Source organism: Anopheles gambiae, chromosome 2 (genome assembly GCF_943734735.2).
Source record: "Anopheles gambiae chromosome 2, idAnoGambNW_F1_1, whole genome shotgun sequence".
Classification (NCBI taxonomy): domain Eukaryota; kingdom Metazoa; phylum Arthropoda; class Insecta; order Diptera; family Culicidae; genus Anopheles; species Anopheles gambiae.
The window spans coordinates 82396145-82415913 of record NC_064601.1 but is presented as its reverse complement, the minus strand read 5'-3'; the positions used below and the strand labels follow the sequence as shown (position 1 = coordinate 82415913).

At 47.9% G+C, this 19769-nt stretch overlaps 4 protein-coding genes across 5 annotated transcripts; 1 reads left to right on the top strand and 3 right to left on the bottom strand.

Annotated features, from left to right (window-relative positions):
- Nucleotides 1–1577: 1577 nt before the first annotated feature.
- LOC1270408 (protein artichoke) lies at nucleotides 1578–13703 on the bottom strand. Its single transcript, XM_061652569.1, has 5 exons — nucleotides 13199–13703; nucleotides 8316–8503; nucleotides 7898–8042; nucleotides 5496–6299; nucleotides 1578–5419 (listed from the first exon to the last, which is right to left on the bottom strand). Exons 2-5 carry the CDS (start codon nucleotides 8429–8431, stop codon nucleotides 2273–2275), a joined length of 4212 nt encoding a protein of 1403 aa, XP_061508553.1. The 5' UTR covers nucleotides 8432–8503; nucleotides 13199–13703; the 3' UTR covers nucleotides 1578–2272.
- Nucleotides 13704–14256: 553 nt separating this feature from the next.
- LOC1270406 (uncharacterized) lies at nucleotides 14257–16355 on the bottom strand. 2 transcript variants are annotated; one of them, XM_309060.5, is made up of 7 exons: nucleotides 16213–16355; nucleotides 15837–16139; nucleotides 15639–15719; nucleotides 15314–15564; nucleotides 15113–15226; nucleotides 14736–15033; nucleotides 14257–14660 (listed from the first exon to the last, which is right to left on the bottom strand). In XM_309060.5, the coding sequence occupies exons 1-7, from the start codon at nucleotides 16250–16252 to the stop codon at nucleotides 14359–14361; spliced, it is 1389 nt and encodes a 462-aa protein (XP_309060.4). In that variant the 5' UTR covers nucleotides 16253–16355; the 3' UTR covers nucleotides 14257–14358. The 2 variants fall into 2 exon arrangements, with proteins under 2 accessions (XP_309060.4, XP_061508562.1); XM_061652578.1 differs by having other exon boundaries at nucleotides 14257–15033.
- An 89-nt stretch (nucleotides 16356–16444) lies between these two features.
- LOC1270376 (E3 ubiquitin-protein ligase Fancl) lies at nucleotides 16445–17864 on the bottom strand. The gene is made up of 3 exons (XM_061652581.1): nucleotides 17685–17864; nucleotides 16694–17626; nucleotides 16445–16612 (listed from the first exon to the last, which is right to left on the bottom strand). Exons 1-3 carry the CDS (start codon nucleotides 17757–17759, stop codon nucleotides 16496–16498), a joined length of 1125 nt encoding a protein of 374 aa, XP_061508565.1. The 5' UTR covers nucleotides 17760–17864; the 3' UTR covers nucleotides 16445–16495.
- Nucleotides 17865–17881: 17 nt separating this feature from the next.
- Nucleotides 17882–19369, top strand: LOC1270377 (ubiquitin-like domain-containing CTD phosphatase 1). Its single transcript, XM_309058.4, has 4 exons — nucleotides 17882–18161; nucleotides 18288–18355; nucleotides 18430–18682; nucleotides 18773–19369. Exons 1-4 carry the CDS (start codon nucleotides 17999–18001, stop codon nucleotides 19261–19263), a joined length of 975 nt encoding a protein of 324 aa, XP_309058.3. The 5' UTR covers nucleotides 17882–17998; the 3' UTR covers nucleotides 19264–19369.
- Nucleotides 19370–19769: the final 400 nt, after the last annotated feature.

The window sequence follows — 19769 nt, the reverse complement described above, 5'->3', positions numbered from 1 at the left end:
ATGGCTTGACCTATTAACAAGTCCCAAGCCGGTCTCATGGTACAGTCATCAACTCATACGACCTATGTTCCGATAATGCTTTACATTCTATATTCTACCAGGTGTTAGAAGTGGCGCTTTCACTTCCTAGATTGACGGCTGAATGAACCGTCGTTGTTACCAGGACGTGGAAAACAATACTGTAATCCTCTTCATAAAATACTGATAAAATACTGTAATCTCCTTCAATTCGTCCAAAGTTTTCGACAGGTCCATCTTACCCTTCATGGTGTCCATCTTTCCCATATCAAGTGTCTTACTTCCCATATAGTCTTACCCGAACATTTCAAAACTGCACGAAAAAACATATTTTTAGTTAATGGAAAAAACATAAAAATCGATAAAAAGTAAAAAGTTTCAACACATAAAACATGAGTATAAGATGTTTTCATGGTCGTTGTATTAATATATTCCTAGATTTTGAACATTTTCCTTAAAGTATTTGTTTTTAGCTATGCTTTAATAACCATACAACAACCTATTTCGAACAATTCTAATCAAACATTTTGTTGGCTATGTTCAACATTTTGGCTATGAAATGCCATACAAATAACTTGAACAGTCGTGATTGAATAATTCCTTACGCAAAAAAAAAACATTAGATATAAATCAGGCTGACGATAGTAGTTTCACGGAAATTAACGAGAAACAGGGGTGAAACTCTTAAAAAAAATACTTTAGCACAAATAGTTACGTCCAAGCAACAGATGAACTCGAATACATCTCGAATAGTGTTGGCTCATACGATTCATTTCACGATCCGACCCGGAGTTGGGTGCGAGCCAGCGGGAATCGATTCCGACCCGTTGGTGCAGCGGATGCGCTAGGTCGGAGTCGGAATCAAATTAGACCCGCGGGTGCAATGAGTTCGGGTTGACCCGAAGGATCAGTAGGTGCGAGAAAGCATAAGCGACTCCGACCCGTTGGTGCAGCGAGTTCGGGTCGGGCCACGGTAGGTTCAGTTTGACCCGAGGGTGCAGCGAGTTCGGGTCGACCCGATTGATGTGTAGGTGCGAGAAAGCATAAGCGACTCCGACCCGTTGGTGCAACGAGTAAAGCATAAGCGACTACGACCCGTTGGTGCAGCGAGTTCGGGTCGGGTAGAGTCAAGGTAGGTTCAATCCGACCCGACCCGACCCGAACTCGCCGCACCAACGGGTCGGAGTCGCTTATGCTTTCTCGCACCTACCGGAGTCGTTGCACCCACTGAACCTACTTGTACCTTTCGGGTCGACCCGAACGACTCCGGGTCGCTTACGGATGGCTCCGAGCCGATAGGTTCGGGTCGACCCGCCCATCACTAATCTTGAATGCGTTAGAAATACATATTTCGAGCTGGCGAGTTCGATGGCATGGCCCATTGTCTACTCGAATCGATGTCGATCGAACGTTCGCAATTGGCACCATTTCAAGTAATAATCTGGTAGTGTTTTGATCACTGATCTCGAAGTCTGCTAGTAGCCTCTACCGCGATCGTGCAAATTAAGTAGCAACGATTTGGGTTCTTTCATCGCATTACAAACAAAAGGATCCGTCTGTTGTCATTAGTACTATTGGATTTATTACGCAGATTTACGTTTTACTTACAAAGCCCGCCGTCTTTACTGTTTCATACCTCCTCACTGTCTCTAGCGGGCCAGTGCAGCCATTTACCCTACGCGATTGGCAGCACCAGAAGATGGAAAACGTTCATTAAATATGTTCACTATGGAGTAAAATTATATTGAGCATTGTATGGTTGTTACCTAGAACAGGAATACGTATCAGGGAGTAACGACTCGTAACGCAATGGGAACAGCAAAGAAAGATGAAACTAAAAATAGAATGAAAATTGCTGAACCAATACCGAATCGTACAGCGCAAGTGAGGTACAATAGGTAGAGAAAAAGGATAGAATTTAAGGAAGAAATGACGTACGGAAAGAAATTCTAGGTTCTTACGCACTAAACGAGTAGCCCCATCGGTAGTGAGGCCTGTGAGGGCAAAACATGAACAAAAAAAAACCGTTGCAGTAATCATTAAAATTACACACATTCTCGTACACGCACACACTCTCGCTCATGCATAAGTATAAGTTCCGTTCGCTTTCATTCCAAATCTTAACATCCATTCATCATGCACACACACACACGCAGGCTTGCTGAAACTCATTGGTAGAGTTAGTTTCGGGATGAGCAGAGAACGTTCGTCCCGGGCACTGCGACGTCGTTCGTCCTCTCCATCGCCGCACCGATCATCGGTAAACCTTATCGTCCTGGTACACGATGTAGGGATTGTGGGCGGAGTGGGTGAGCGTGCCGGAAGATTGCTGCTGCGCGTGTTGCTGCGCGTGCTGCTGCTGCTGCTGCTGATGGTGCAGCGCCGCCTGGCTGGACATGAGCGTGTGGTTCTGATACTGGTACGGTATTCGGCCGATGGTCGAGTAGCTGGGGCGGGCCTGCGTCGGCGACCCGTTCGGTTTGTAGGGCAGCGTGGCATAGCTCTGGGCGTACGGTGGCGCCAGCGTGGGATACATGGCCGCCGGCTGGCCCTTCTTGCCGGTGTAGTTGACCTGCAGCGTGCCCGGCATGCCCATCGGCATCGGGTGGCCGGCGCGCGCATGATGATGGTGGTAGCTGTCGTTGTTCATCTTCAACCGGCAGATGCAGATGCAGATGATGAGCAGAAAGATAAACACCACCACCCCGCCCACGATGCCAATGATGAGCGTATCGTCGTTCGCGGACGGCATCTTCTTCAGCGGCGGCATGGCGGCCGACGAAACCTTCGATTTGGAACCCTTGGTGCGCGTGGTCGTCGAGGAGGAGGACACCGGTGGCATGCTCCAGATGATGTCGTGCTCGGTCGTGGCGGCCGCGTTCGTCATCTGCACCTCGGACGTGTAGTTGTAGAAGCTAATCGTGGGCGTCGTTCGCGTGCTGCCGCCCGTGCTCGAAGCCGCCGGTTGGGTGGGGCTCGTCGCCTTGCTGCGGCCGTCACACACCAGCTCGCTGTCGCCCACCTCCGTCAGCAGCTTGCCGGCGACGGTCGGGGGGCTGGCGCACCGCACGTCCTGCACCTTGGTCGCGAGAATCCACCGGCGGAAGGCGCGGGCCTGGCAGTCGCACCGGACCGGGTTCGTCGCCAGCCCATCGATCTGGATGCTGTTCTTGCGGTCGTCCAGCGAGCTCAGGAACGGCTGCGTCAGCGTGCCCACCTTCGACCCGGCAATGCTAAAGTCGATGTGAGCGGAGCGGGGCAGCGGTAGCAGCAGGGCGGGCGGCAGCGCCGTCAGCGAGGTGTTGTGCAGCCGCACCGTCAGGTACTTGTTGCGCAAACCGGCAAACGCACCGGACGACAGGCTCTGCAGGGCGTACCCGTGCAGGCCGAGCGTGTGCAGCTTCGGATGGTGCAGGACCTGCAGCTGGTCCGACTCGAGGTTGGCGTCCTTCGCCTCGATGTCGACCGCGGCCAGCGCCGGCAGCTCCTGCACGATGCCCTGCACGTCGATGTACCCGAGCTTGGCGAACTGGTACGCCTGCAGGACGGTCAGGTCCTTCAGCGGTTTGAATGCGTTCTTCTCGAGCCGGGTCAGCTCGGGCAGCTCGCGGATGTACAGCTCCGTCAGCCCGTCCAGCCGCTCGAACGTGCTGGCCGTGATCGTGCGGATCGGATTGCTGGACAGGTCGAGGTAGCCGAGCAGCGCCAGCTTCGGCCAGATGTCGCGCAGCCCGTCCGCGTCGCCGATCGCGTTGTGCGACAGGTCGAGCCGCTCGAGCAGCGTCACCTTTTCGAACGCTTTTGCGCTAACGGCGGAGATGTTGTTGTACGACAGGTTCAGGCTGCGCAGGTACGGCGTCTCCAGCATCGGCAGCTCCCGCACGCCCGTCCCGGCCAGGTTGAGCGTGCGCACGGTCTTCGGCTGCCCGAGCACGGTGGCGATCGCTTCCGGCGAGAGCGGGTTGTACGAGAAGTCGACGTGCTTGGCGTTGATCATGAGCATGTGGCTGGCCCGGGGCACCTCGCGGATCGCGTTGCGGCTCAGGTCGAGCGTTTGCAGCGTGTCGTGCTGGTCGCCGAACGCGGCCACCGGCACGCTGGCCAGCTTGTTGCCGGCGAGCGAGACGCGCTCGAGCCGCTGGACCCGGCTCTTCGCCAGCACCTGCTCCGGCAGGCCGGTCAGCTTGTTGTCGCTCAGATCGAGCCGATCGAGCCGCAGCGTCCCCTCGAACGAGCGCTCCGACAGGCGCTCGAGCCGGTTGGCGGCTAGGTCGAGTATCTGCAGCTGGGACGAGTTGTGGAACGCCATGTCCTGCACCGAGTCGATCGCGTTCGCGCGCAGATACAGCTCGCGCAGGTTCGCCAGCCGGCCAAAGTCGAGCTGCTGGATGGTGGTGAGCCGATTGCCGGCCAGATCGATCACCTCGAGATGGTCGAGATCGGCGATCAGCTCGGGCGGGAACACCTCCAGCCGGTTGTTCGCGAGCAGCACCTTGCGCAGCCGCGGATGTATCTTGAGCGTGTTGGTGGCGAAACTCTTGAGCGCATTGTCGGACGCGTCCAGCACCTCGAGCGCCGTCTCGGTCGTGAACATGTCGGCGCGCAGCTCCTGCAGCGCGTTCTGGCGCAGGTTGAGCGTGCGCAGGTTGACCGTGTTGACGAAGGAGCGGGGCCGCAGCTGCTCCAGCCCGTTGCCGGCGAGCGACAGATCGAACAGGTTGTTCAGGTTGAGAAACGTGCCCTCCTCGATCACCCGCAGCTGGTTGTGGTTGAGCAGCGCGATGCGCAGGTCGGTGTTGTTGTGGAACAGGTCCGCCTGCAGCATCTTCAGCCCGCAGTGGCTCAGATCGATCACCTGCAGCTTCGTCAGCGGGTAGATCATGGTGCGCGTCACCTGCCCGACGTGCTCGTTGCCGCTCATGTTCAGGTAGAGCAGGTTGTGCAGGCTGTGGAACGAGTCGATCGCCAGATCGTCGATGCTGTTCGCGCTGAGATCGAGCCGGCGCAGCTTCGGCAGCACGAACTTGCGCAGCGAGGCGATCCTGTTGAACGACAGCTTGATCTCGAGCAGCGTCCCTTCGAGCCCCTTGAACGTGTCCTCGCCGATCACGCCGAGGCTGTTGCCGGAAATGTCCAGATAGATCAGCTTGCGGAACGCGGCAAAGCTGTCGCCCGGTAGCTCGCGGATGACGTTGCGCGACAGTGACAGGTAGCGGATGTTTTCCGGCTGGATCGACTTCAGTATGCTGGAGGACAGGGCGGCGACCCGGTTAAAGTCGAGATAGAGGTTGGACAGCTTCGGCAGCCGACCAAGCGCACTGCCCGGGATGAAGAGGATGTTGTTGTCGCGCAGAATGAGCGTCTGCAGATTGTCCAACCCTTCGAACGCGTCGTCCTCGATCTGTAAATGCAAGCAGGACATCATTCAGGAGTGATGTTTGGAAGTGAAACCTATCCACCCAGGAAACCGTACTTACCGTGCGCAAAGAATTCAAACTCAAATCCAAGTACTTGAGCAGCAGCTGCTCCCGGAACGTGCCCGGCAGGATGGTGGCGATCGTGTTCCGGCTAATGTCCAGTATCTGCAGGCTCTTCATCTGCGCCAGATGGTTCGACTCCAGCTTGCCAATGTTGTTCAGCGATATGTTCAGCACCTTCAGCGACACTACCGACCCGAGCGCCTCCGACGGGAACTCGGACAGCAGGTTGTCCGATAGGTCCAGCTTCTGCAGCACATCCATCCCGGCGAGCGCACGCTCGTCGATGTGGCTGAGCTGATTGCCCGCCAGCAGCACCTCCTTCATGCTGGCCAGGTTGGCAAACGCCTTCGACTTCAGGGTGCGGATGCGATTGTTGCGCAGATCCAACCGTTCCAGCTTGTTGGCGAAATTGAACGCATCCGGCTCGAGCGACTCGATGCGGTTGCTGCGCAGCGACAGCAGCTTCAGGCTGGTCAGCTCTTTGACGGCGGCCACCGGTACGGTGGCGATCTTGTTCTGGTCGAGGTACAGCTCCACCAGCCGCCGATTGCCGTCGAAGATGCTTTCCTCCAGCGCAATGATCCGGTTGCCGGACAGATCCAGCACCTTGAGCGACTGGAGCGCCTGCAGCACGTCCGTGGAGAAGATCGGGTTCAAGCTGTCGCCGAGCAGATTGTTGGCCAGCCGCAGCTCTGTTAGGTATTCGGCCAAGCTACCGAACAGGGCTTTGGTGCCGATCGAACGGAGCGCATTGTTGGAAAAATCGAGCTTCCGTACCGGAGCATTCAGGATGGAAAGATCCTATTGGGGGGAGAGTGCAATGGGGATGGGAATTACTTAAAATGTGAAGTCACTATTATGTTGATTTGTTAGTGATGGACAGAATTGATCTGAGTCATATTATTGAGTGAGTGAGGTAACTCTTCATTTTTTTTGTAAACTCCCAATTAATGATGGGAACAATAAAGTTTTTGTCGGAATTGATTCCGGCTAGCTCCGAAGTTTTCTGCAAACGATTCCGGATAATAAGTCCGGAATCAGTTTCCGGAATAGGCTCCGGAATTGGCTCCGGAGTTGGTTTCGGAATCAGAATTGGTTTCGGAATCGGGTTTAGAATCGAAAACGGCTTCGTAATCGGAGTCAGTTTTGGCATCTCCATAAGAATAGCCGTTTGGGTCCAATGATGATACATTCTAATAGCCACAAAGAATCCAAATTTACTCGTAAACGATCCATTCTCATGGTGATTTCAGAAATGGTTAAGTTTCTAATACCTCTGATATCAATTCAAGAACTGATTCTGATTCCGGAGCTAATTCCAATTTTGGAGTCATTTCTGATTCTGTTTCTGGAGCTAATTGCGATTCCTAGGACCATTCCGATTCCGGAGTAGATTCTGATTCCGGAGCTAAATGCGATTCCGGATCGGATTCCGTGTAGCTCGGGGCCCCAACGTCCATCACCCACGGGGCTCTCCTTGCTAATGCAGTGTCATATTCTATCAACTGTTATGCTGATGCTGGACTAAAGATACGCCGGACCCCTCATCAACGGGGCCTCCCGCAACTGCTTACTTTGCTTACCGTTAAAATCGCCACTGTTTATAGTTTAAATAGTTCGATAATTGAATTTCTTTTCTTTTGGTGTGCGAAAAGTCATATTCTGATTAATATTGAATGAAATATAGCGCACAAAAAACCCAAATTTCACGTTCGATTGCATTGGAGCTGTAACCCGGGATTAAAGGAGCATCATAATGCAGGTAAAAGAGTAGAAATAATCAATCCTACGAAGATTTGCAAACGTTTAGCATGATTCAATTTTACAAGGAATTGCAAAGAAGCACGAAGACTTAATTACGTAAAGATTTGAAGAGTTTGTTTGTTTGTTTTTTTTTTATTACGGCCTGGCCGTATTAACCCCTTTCGAGGAAGTATTTGAAGAGAGTTCATTTCTAAAAAGCCTTTATTCTTTGAAGAATTGCAAAAGAGTCAAAAGATTAAATTCTTGAAAAAGGATTCGGTTCTGATTATGATACTTAGAGGAATCTGATGAGACTTAAAGCAATTAATTGAAAGAACAATGTGTCTATTTTAGTCTCCAAGCGAAATCTAATGCACTTCAATTTTTCAATTTATTAGCAAACAGAAGCACAGTATAAGAGGATGGTAATCAGGTCGCAAGGTAATTTGTACAATCGTTAAACAAATCCATCTTGCTCTGATCGTTTAAAGATAAATATTTGATTGTTTTGTTTTCTTTTGGCGCTCTCTGCCCAAAGAGACACCTCTAGAGCATGGAGATATAGAAGATTAAAGTAAATATAAATGTAATATGTTACTCTTTCAACATTGAGCTAAAAGACGCGTCACGTGTCCTGCTGTGTCAACAACACTTACCGGCAACGCTTGGTGGCCGCTGTTGCGCTGCGAGAAGGAGATGATCGGAATGCCGCTCGGAAACGGGGCTGTCAGCGTCGTCCGGTCGCAGTTCACGTTCACGAAAACATACTGGCTGTTGTTCCCAGCCGTCTCAATGTTGCATCTACAGCAAAAAAAAAGGAAAAGGTACAAAAGAAAAAGAACGAAAAAACGATCAATTCGAGTTTGGCCGTGAAAAACCAAAAAAAAAAAAACAGAGTATCGATCTGAAAATTGCCCCGAAACGGTGTGGCGAAACGGATCGGTGTGAAATTTGTAGGCCAAACGAAAGGTGGCTTGCCCCACCCCAACATGGGAGGGGGAGAGCGTGTTGGGGGCGGTATTTTGAAGTGTGGAGTGTGGAGGGTGAATCAGCCGCAATTTACCAAACACTTACCGGCACGGTATTTTGAGCAGCGCGTCCAGGTCGGTGCACGGGCGCCACGCACACGAAACGGAAGCTAGGGCGCACGCGAGCAGTAGCAGCAGACGCGCGTCAATCGTTGGCGTCATGATTAGAGGAGCGTGGGTGTGGGTGTGTGGGGCACGGGGTTTAGCGGCACTCGCCTAGCTTGTCACACATGCCTGGGTGTCGGGGAGAAAGGCTTTTATTATTGAACTGGTGGCTAATTGAAGTGTTCGAAAGTTTAATTAATGATTTAAAACGCAAACTTTTGTTTTATGTCTCTTGTGCTAAGAAAGAAAACCGCCCAGCTCGAATCGAACGCAATGGAAGCACGGAAAGAGACTTTAGTTCATTTTTTCGATTAGTTTTATTTGCATAATGGAAACACAGTGTGTGAGCCGAAGCCGAAGATGTTAGTTATAAACTTTACGGCCATTTAAAAGTATTGTGATGTGCTTATCGGGACGTATCACGCGTGATCGCGTGGCGGTGGTAAAAGGGATTCATCAGCCCTATTCCAGGCAACCGGCTACACGGGTAGCCAAATCGATTTTGATTGCTTATTTCTTCGATTCTAGGAATCCGATTAGGTTGAAATTTGGAATGTGTGTGTAAACCACAGCCATTTTTATCTGAAAATTTTCACACAATTTTTTGAGTATAAAAAAAACCTATTTTTTAAATATTTTTTTCCAATATCCCTATTTCAGGCAACCGGGCTACCCGGGTAGCTAGCGACTTTGGAAGCTTATAACTTTTGAATGCGCAATCCAATATCGATGCAATATTTTGATGAAAAGTGAATAAACTAATGCAGTTTCTATAACAGTGCATAGGTTAGTTCAACTCAAGGTTCAAGGTTGGAGTTTTTATATTATAGCTTCTCAAAGCTGACAGGTTTTTTTTTTATAAAAAATACAAAACATGCAAAACACAATGTTCAGTACATAACAAAATGTTCATAGCAAAATGGTTGTAATAGTGTTGAGAACTGTATAATTCACGTCTAACATAAGTATTTCTGAATTGTTCTTGGAGCATTTAAAATTAAGTTTTTTTTCTGAATTTCTCTTCGAGCAATTAAAAGAATAAAGGAGTTTCCATTTTAATAAAAACCGTTACAACACAACTGTCATCATAATTTTATAAAATTCGCAATTGCGACAAATGCAAAACTTCACAAAAAAGGTCTCTATTGATAAGTTATGTAAAATATTAATTGTAAAGAGACTTTAATCATTTATTAAAAGAAGAGAAAATTGTGAGTGAATTTGGTTTGATGTTGGTGTCTTTCTACCAGGAAGGATTATAAAGGGGCTTTTAAGAATGTTTCATTAAGCTTGCTTTGTTGTTGTTATTTTCAAGCGTTTTAAAATGGTTTTTAACTTTTTCAAATACTTAAAACACTAAAAATGTGTATTATCCAACAGATTTGTTTTTTGTTTGCCATTATTGTACATGTTCTTTGTTGAAATTGAAATGACTAAAAAATGTGATTGATATTCTGGTTTAACAGAAAAAAGCCACCATCAAATCGCGCTTCAACAGAAGCTTTTTGAGAAAGAAGATTGTACAGGCGATCGATCAGTTCCCCCGATCCTGAACATTCAAAGCCTTGCGCGCGGCGTGTAGTGTGGGCAAACAAACCAATCCGCCCCGGTTGGCTTCCACGATCTTCCACGAGCGGTTTGATTAGCATATTTTTAGCGTATCGATTGCGGCCATAGAAATGTGGAAACGTTTCAAACGCCTTCAAGGCCGACCACATTCGGACGCGACTGCATTTAGCTCATGTTGATGTGAAGCTCTGTGTTCTGAAGAGCTTTGTCCATGCCACGGCAGCCAACAAACAACACCTGCGTGAGCGCGCGCGAACGTGTGTGTGTGTGTGTGTGTCTGTGCATGGTTGCAACCAGTGGAAGAGTAGGAGCGTGGAGCTGGCCGTCTTGATGGCGCGACGATGGCGAGAAAAATGTGCGCGCCGAAGGAAAACGCTATTGGTGGCTGCTGCTGCCGCCGATGCTGGATATGGTGGCAAAGTGAAATCAAAGCAAATAAATCGATTTTCACCGGCCCGGGAAGGGTAGATTTTCCATCGATCACGCGCTCTGATAATTCCTAAAAGCATAGAATGGACGTTTGCGTGTGATGGTGCGATGCATTAGAGGGGGGAATTGCAGGGGAGCTTTTTTTTTCTTTTTGCTTCATACGGCTCGTGGCTGTGGCGTTACTGGCCGTGTGCTTTATCGTGTGTCACGATCACTGCAGCATCCAGCATCCAGCACTCGACGATCAAATACAGCGCGAAGGGAGGGGAGGGAGGAGAGAGAGGGGAGGAGAAACCGGTACCGACCGTGGCCGTATAATTATGTTGACGTTGACGATTGTGTGCATCGGTGGTAAGATTATTCAAACCAAACATCCAACAACCATCGAGGGACGAAATGGTTACGCCATTGTCGCGCACCGTCTTGCGCTGTGCGATTGATTAAGCAAAGTGAGAAGAGCGAAAAATGAACGCAAGTTTATTTAGCGGATTTCGATTGCGTAAAGGGGGGCGTAGGTTAAAATTGAACCGAGCAAATATGTGTTTAAATCAGTCAATTTTTTTTCACAAATAGACGCGAAACTCTATGTTCAAGGGGAAATAAGTTAATGGAAAATAAATGATAAGTAACTGTCTGGCCAAAAAAACTAACCCAAGGACATGTTCATCATATGTTCTCATATCTTTAGATGTTTCAGATTGCTGTAAATTTTTCTATTTTTTCTGAAATTGGTAGTATAAAATGTTCATTTTGAGGTCTATTATTTTTAGGGTGTTTAGTGATTTAAGATATATTAAACTACCTCAGACATGGAAATTGAAGTGTTTTGAAAAGAAATTTTTTAAGCTATTAGCATTTCTAATGATTTTTTCAGTAATGTAAAAAAGGTACTTGAAGTACAGATTAAAGTTATAACAAAAACACTCCAAATGAAATATTTATAACTTCGATGCAAGACATAATGGAGCAATTTTGAAATGTAAATAGAGAGAATGAGTTTCTTCAATTTCGTTAATGAAACAAATTTGTTAATTTATTATGGAAGGATTTTTCCTACAAATTGTAAAAAACAAACATATGACCAAAAACTTGCTTTAAAATAGACTTCCTGCACTAACAGGTCTGTGCCACCCAGTGTTGTTGTTAATTAAATTCGATAATGGATCAAATGTGTGCTCTAAGAACGTTCAATTAAAAAATATATATCATAAGAGTTTAAAAACTTATAGGAAATGTTATTTTAGTTGGAAATATTTTCTGAACAACAATTTGACTTTGTCTAGCAAATAAATTAAATTAAGTGCTGGTAATCTAGCATTCGATTTAATCTAAAAAGATTGCAAAGCAAACTTTTATCTAACAACGCTGTACATTCTGTTGTAAGCCAACATAGTCCATAGTCTGTTGGTAAAATTAACTGTTTTTTAAACCACATTTCCGATCGACCAAATATTAAACGGAACACCCTTTGTGAGCAGCCCTGCCTGGTTGCGTTGATTCCAGCTTAAACCGGTAGGGAGGATAAGCGAGGTAGGCGGGAAGAGGTACGCGCACCGAAGAAGACCTAGCCGCGGGGAGTGCAGGATGAGCGTACCAAAAGAAAGCAGCAACAAATGGGCGACGATGAAACAAATCATCTTGAATAGTTCAATACGGTGTGTTACACAAGCATCGCGCAGGGTGCAGCGGGTTCCTCGCCCGTCTGCCCGTTGATGTCTTTCGATGCCGCGCAGCCGAGCGAACGAGCACGAGAAAGGGCGGCCCGAACGCGCGTTTGCCCGCACGGCGCTCACGCACTCATCACCTGTTTCCAGCAGCATCTCATTCACAGCTTCTTTCTTTCTCTGCTTGACATACACGCGCGCGCGCGCACACACACATACACTATTGCCAACGTTAAAAAGGAAGAAGAAAGAAAAGCAAGAAGCAAAGGGAGGAAAAAAACACGCCAACTCCATCGCGTAGCCATTGAAGTAAGAGAAAGAGCGGCCACGGAATCCCTTCGCACCGCACCGCACGCGTTGCTATCGAGGGTGTCTGTGTGTGAGCGTGTGTTGGTGACCTCAAAATTAAATGAAAATAAGGAGCGAGAAGCGAAAAAAAGGCACAACCGAGACGCACAAAACATACGCCCGCCTGCGTTTACTCTCTTCTTTCGGGGGCCGACGGAGGACGGATCTTTTCTCAGCCCAGGGCCCGCAGGAGGGTAGGGCTGGGCAGGGCGGGGTGTCGACCGGGCAGGGTCGGTTGCTGTTCCGTGGGCATGCTATGCATGAAAAATTCGAAAGTGGTAAACTGGTTTGTACGAAGAATTCGATAACTCGAAGGGGACTTTCGACGGAAGGGATGAATGGACGGACGGATGGATGGATGGATGGATGGATGGTTCGGCCCGCCACGATGGTGGTGATGATCATGATCATGATGATGATGATGGGATGCCGTATCTCGGCATGGATTTCGATTGGAATGCAAGATCAATAGTGTGTGGTGCGAATGACGGGAGATGACGATGATGATGCTGATGTGTTTCGAAGAGGTCTTTCTCTCTCTCGCGTCATGCACGGGTTCCACCTTACTCAACATTAGCTTCCATTGTGCGTGACACTGCTTTCTTTTCACACCGAAATGCTTGTTTTCCCCGTAATTTTTCTCTCTCTCTTATAGTAAAACCTTTAATCAACACTTCGAAGGGTTGAGCGAACCACCGCACACACACGGGCATCACACCACTTCCATTACACCAGCAATATTAATATTAGTTTCACTTAGTAGAAGAAATGTAGCATAGCTCTTGAGTGACATAAATTACACATAATTTCTTACATTTGAAATAACCACACACACACACGAACACAGACACGACCGTACAGGTTTTCTTCACGCTTCGGGTGCCAGCAGTTCCTTCGAAATCACACTGAACGCACACACAAACACATACAGCCGAACTGTGCTGGACTCTGCCGGAGGCTGAATTCTGCTGTCCGCGGCAAAGGCGCTTTTTTACTAGGGCAACCCAGAATTCCGCAGCCACAGAACCCGTTAGATGGTGTGGTGGTGGCGGTCGGCCGCGCGAATCGGCTCGGTAACGGGTGGATAAGTATGCCCGCTGCGGGGGGCGAGCGAGCTCGGACAGGTTGCACACACTGGTTGCTGGTCACTGGTTTCGCGCACACGCACGCAGCGCACGATTACCGTAAGATGGTGGCCGTAATACGGTCGGTGGCTCGGTGGCCGTTAGACGGATATCTCGCTACAGAGCTCGCTGCGGATCGACGCTCCGATCCGTTCACACGTACAGCAAGATGCGAACTGAGCGCGTAGGTGCTGAACGGGAACGCGCGAGAGCCCACCGCGTACGGCCAAACGCGGAGATGGCTGTGCCGAGATCGCAGATCGCTCGCAAGAAAAGGAAAACTCTCTCAAGACGCCCGTGCACGCGTTTGTGTGTGTGTGTTGATCTTCGGCCCTACAGCAGCAGGGTACGAGCGCGGAGCCCACGCAATCCCGACGAAATACACATTTAGGCAGCGCACGGCACATTTTGAACGTGTTGGTACAGTGTAACGAGACCGGGATGGTTTAAATGCTGTGTACTTTTTAACAGAAAAGTATGTTTTACGCACTTTAATTAAATAATTGAAATAAATAGACATACATCAACGGAATCGCCTCCACATTGAATGCCATTCTACGAATAACGATTTTTCATCGCGTTGTCTCGAAAAGTTGCGCACCTTTGGAGCCTGCTTCGTGGGCAACCAAGTGTGAACAGTAAAGCTGTTTCTAACATAACTGTTCTCGGGACGTCTATATCCGTATCAAAATTTACAGATAGCTGGTTCTCTCCCACTTGCTTTGAAAAATGTTGCCATCAAAGATGATTTTATTTATGTCGAACGACTTTATATATTTGAAACTAGTAATGCAAAATCATAATATAAAAAAACAGGGCAACAATAAAGCTCTCTGCGCATTTCATCCAATTACTTCACAAAACGAATGTCCAGTATCTCGTCCCCTTCTAGGTCAAGATCCTCTGGCTTATCATTATTGCCAACCAGCTCGCCGTCAAAGTACAGCCGAATATCCTTCGGTTCACACTTGAGCTCTTCGGCGCATTTAATCACCAGCACGGACATGGTTTGATTCTTGTCAATCTGCAGCCGCAGCGGTTGTTTCCGTTTCTCCATCTGTACCTTCAGCGTGATCATGTTGCTATTGTGGCCGGTCGACGACCCGTGAGCGGTCGGAAGGATTGGCGCTTTGGTTTTTAGAATGCGCCCAGCTGACGTGAGGGGAAATAAGTAAAAAAAAATAATGGTAATGTACATCCTTTTGTACATCCTCACACCAGCCTTACCAATGAACTGGTGCGGTTTGTAGTCGATGGAATCGGGCGTATCGCTCGCATAGACTATGCGATCGTCCAGGTTGAGAAAAATGCACGCCCGATCGGCAGACTCTTTGGCCGCCAGCTGGTTAAAAATGTCCTCAAACTTTTGATACCGCCGATGGACGAACGTTTCGATGCCCCGGCCCCACTTGATTTTGATGCGCATTTCGTAGTTTTCCGTTTCGAACGAACTGTTGGCGGCGCTAAATGAAGGTTCCAGCTCTACTGCTCCATCACCACTCTCGTCATCGGAGTCTAAGCTTATCTGTACAGGTGATTGTAGAATGCTTTAGTTTCTGAGGTCCAAGACCAGCGGGTTGTTAATACATTTGGAAACTACATACCGTATTAGATTGAGTGCCAGTCTCGTTTGCTCCGTTTCTTCTAGTCACACGCCGGTATTGTGATTGGAAAATTGGCTGCGATGGCGTCGGGTCATCATCACAGTCCAATGATATCTGTCCGGGGAACGAAACAAAAAAAGATATGTTTAATTATCCTCAAAGTCTCTTAGCAGTGGTCGGAGCCAATGATGAGCTACTTACCACAGCCAATACTGGCGCTCGATTTCCCTGTGCAGTAGGTCCTCTTGACCGGCGGGAGCGGGGTGGCGGAAAGGGGTTTGTTGATACGGGCGATAGGAGGGTTTGTATTTCCTGCTCTAGCTGTTGCAAGCTACGTTTCGATGCATCGATTTTACCCATTATCTTTTTCATGTCGTTTGCTGTTACAGGTGGTTTCCGATGATAACTGTTGCACACTGTAGTGTAGGCCCGCTTAGCGGCAGTAGCATTCCCTGAAGGAAATAGTAAAAAAAAAAAATAGCAGTAAGATCAAACATTAATTCTTTTTGTTTGCATAGTTACATACTATTCTTCAGAAATTCCTTCACGATTGGGTTTTGCGAACAAAATATGGAATCGAACAAACGGGAAAGCTGTCTAATTTCGTCTGAAACGATACAACAAGAAACGTGTTGAGTAACTAAATGTGGTTGTTGAATAATGAGAGTGGTTTTGAGAATAAAAGTATCATATTGGTGTGAGGGAAAAACGGTTAAAAACTGACCTCCGACGCCTGCGACAGTCGGCGTCAAATCTACGACGGGCGGAAGCAGTTCAGGAGTTGAAGCTAACGTGTCCAGAGTATGGCCCACATCAGCAATACTGTCTGCGCAGGTTGATGATGTGCTTTTGCTGCTTTGAGATCTTTTGCCGCCAGCATTACTTTTCCTCTTTCCTGTAGCTTTGTTCTTCGCGGCAAGCGTTTTTCGTGCCCCATCGCTTCTGCTGCTATCGAGGGAATCGTTTGCAATGCTGTCTTGTGAATCGTTTAGCGCGCTTGTTGATGCTACGTCATCCTCATCGTAGTCTAGGGAAGGAGAATTTTGCATGAGAAATACGGGAAAACTGCACCACGTGCAGGTAAAGCACGGTGTTCTTACTCTCTAGAAAATTATCCAAATTGCCAAAAATTTCCGACATGCTGGTGTTGTTTGTTCGGCGAAGCTTGTTCGGACTTGCTATCAACTGCGTTTATTTCTTTTCCGTTTGTTGTTTCGGATTTGACAGCCGGCTCGTCGTTTGCTGACAGTTATCAAAACGATGAATTCAGCACAATTCAAACTAATCGTTGCATTCAGCAAACGCAAAAAGGACATAACACATAGCGCGATATGGATTGATTAAATTTACAAATACGAAAACATTATTTTATTTTATTGCAAATCAGCTTAACAAAACTAACATCTCGTCAAAGCTGGATGATATTTTGTGCGTGCAGTATGGACAGTTGCCTATAGAGATGGTGAAGATTTTTTTACTCTCTCGCTGTGTCGCAAACCACTGAAAAGGCAGATGTAAATGAGACAAGCGGTTAGTGAAATCGTACAACAGCGATGTACATTTTCTAGCACCCATCCTTACCTCCTTCAGGCAATGTATGTGAAAAATCAAGTTGCATTGCTCATTATCGCACGAAATCACCGGCACACGGTCGTACCCGTCCTGGTAGTTCATGCATATGCCGCAGCTATCTTCGCCCAGCTCACTGCCCAGCTGCTGCGACTTTTCATGATTAGCCGCCGGGCGCATCGGAAAGGCAATCACGTTGAAAATGCGCAGCAAATTTGTGTAAACGTTACAGTCCGCATCCCAATCGTCCTGCCTCTCGTCGTAGATTTCGCGCAGCTTGGACACTTGCTTGGTTGGGCCGAAAAACCCGACATCGATGGCGGTCGGTTGTAGCGGGTGGAGTGAAACCTTCAGAAACACCTTCCGGTCGTACTTGAAAATGCGGTACACCGTTTTCGTGTCGATTGTGGCGGGCAGCACAACGTAACAAAGGTCGTCGATTGTGTTGAGATTGTTGTAAAACTCTTCCAGCTGTTCGAGCAGATCTAGAAACACCTGCACGTGCCGCTGCAGCGTGGTCTGCCGTTTGAACAGCTCCGATACGGCAAGCTCCGGAAGGGTGTGTTGGGCAACTTTGAACAGCTCCGCTCCGGTGCGGTTCAGGGTAAGCGAATGGTTTCTTCTGCCATCAAAGTTGCTAAACTCTACGTGCATTATATGTTTATCAAATGCCACTTCACAACCGTACTGGCGCTGGATGGACAGCAATTCCAGGGCAAGGTTGGTGAGTGTAGTGGATGGTTCGCCAGTAGAACATGGTTTGCTGGTCGGTCGTCCCTCTCTGCCAGAATCCAGCGAGTCGATGAGCTTCTGAACAAATTCGTCCACCTCCTTAATGGAAGATACTTCCGGGTCTAATGTAACTGGAACATTTCCACAAAACACTGACACTCGGTGATTGTTTGTGGTGGGATAGTCGGGAAAATGCAGCCTTATTTGATACAGCTAAAAATGGTGACAGTGAATCAGCATGTTGGAGATCTTACAAGAGAAAAAAGACTACCTTTTTATAAAGTCCTACAAAGTGGCACGCTTCGAGTTGCACCAAGAACGGGAATTTCTGCCGAAAATCATTCATTTTCCAACTCTTTTGCGGAACTGTTCACAACAACACAGTGCGCGCGATGCCGGTTTGTTTATTTGTGTGTGCGTGCGTGTGTGTGTGTGGACGATTTCGTTGAACTTGACGCGACCCAAGCTGTCAAAGGTGGTTGCTGTGAGCTGTCAAAATTGCCGCATCGTAGAACGTAAACTGCAGAAGCGAAAGCAACTTTGCTGGCCGAAGGAAAGCTACGAAAAGGTTGTTTAATTGAAACCATGGACTCGAAGGAAGTGTCGCTGATCATTAAATGGAGCGGCAAAGAGTTTCCCATCGAAGATCTGACCGAGCACGATACCGTCGCCGTTTTGAGGCACGAAATATGCAAAAAAACACAGGTCCGGCCGGAGCGACAGAAGCTGCTCAACTTAAAGTACAAAGGTAAGGAAAAATGCTACGCGAGCAAAGGGGATTTCCGAAGGATGCTTCTTGATGAAGCAGTATCGCGTGTCTCCGTTTTAGTTTGTTGGAGTAAATATGTTCACCTTCATGTTCACCCATTTGTAGGCAAGCCGGTTACGGATGATGTCAGGCTGGGCGCAATGGACCTGAAGCCCAATTTTAAAGTAATGATGGTAAGCAGACGACTTTTTTATCCTAGTTATCGGATTCAAGTAAAGCCTTCAATCCTTTGTAACATCCCATGCAGGTTGGCTCGCTGGAGTCCGATATCAAAGAGGCAGCGTCGCGACCCGAAGACGTCGGTAGTGTCGTAAATGATTTCGACAACGAGGAGGAAGACAATGTTGCGTTCGAAAATAAGGAGGTTTACTTGGCCAAAATCAACAAACGGATCAAAGACTACACCATAAAGGAATTGAATCCTCCGCGTGAAGGGAAAAGGCTGCTCGTGTTGGACATCGATTATACGATATTTGATCATCGGTCTGCTGCTGAAAATGGTAACTTAACGAAACGATAGTTGGCGGAATTGACTACCAACTAGGTATAAAGGGAACACATTATTAAACCTATTTTCTTTTCATACGCAGGAACGGAACTGATGCGACCGTATCTACACGAGTTTCTAACGTCCGCCTACCAGGACTACGACATAGCGATATGGTCCGCCACGTCGATGAGATGGATAGTGGAGAAAATGAAGCTGCTCGGGGTAACGGATGAGGCCCGGGACTACAAGCTGGTGTTTATGCTGGACGATGCCGCTATGATAACGGTCCTTTGCCCGCTGCGCGGTGTGATCGAGGTGAAACCGCTGGGCGTAATTTGGGGCAAGTACAGCCAGTACTCGTCGAAGAACACGATCATGTTCGATGATTTGCGGCGCAACTTTCTGATGAATCCGAAATCGGGACTGCGCATCAAGCCGTTTTCCGAGGCGCACCTCAATCGGCACAAGGACAAGGAGCTGGTGAAGCTGGCCAAGTACTTGAAAGCGATCGCGGAGCATTGCGACGACTTTGATACGCTTAACCATCGACGATGGGAGGACTATCTGGCTAAGAAACGATCATCGCATTGATATTGGGCATCGAGGGTTGGGGGGGGGAGGGGACTGGGCAGCGAACGATTTAATCGTGCACGCTTTATCGTTTTCAAATGAATACAAATATTCTTACTGAGCATTACAATGTTGCGATATGCTTTATGCTGAACAAGGGAAGTAGCGAAAAACGTAAACAAAAAAAAAATTGCCTTGCAGCGGCTTGTCAGCATATTCCCGAGACACAAACCACGCGTGCTGAATTGGAATTTTTGAAACAACCCAAACAGCACTTCTGATGCCGATTCTACGTTGAGCGAGAAAATTTTGCGATGTTAAGGTTCTCACAATACTGTCATTTGCCCTTTTTTATGCTGATGATAGCTGTGAAATATAGCTCAAACACATAAAAAAATATTGCATTAGAGCATTTAACTGGGCTCCTGAAGCGACCCAACATTTAACTGGGAAATGTATAGTGGATTATTGGGAATCGATCTTTCCCACCTGCATGTGTAGAAGCACAACAAAAAAAAGAAAAAGAA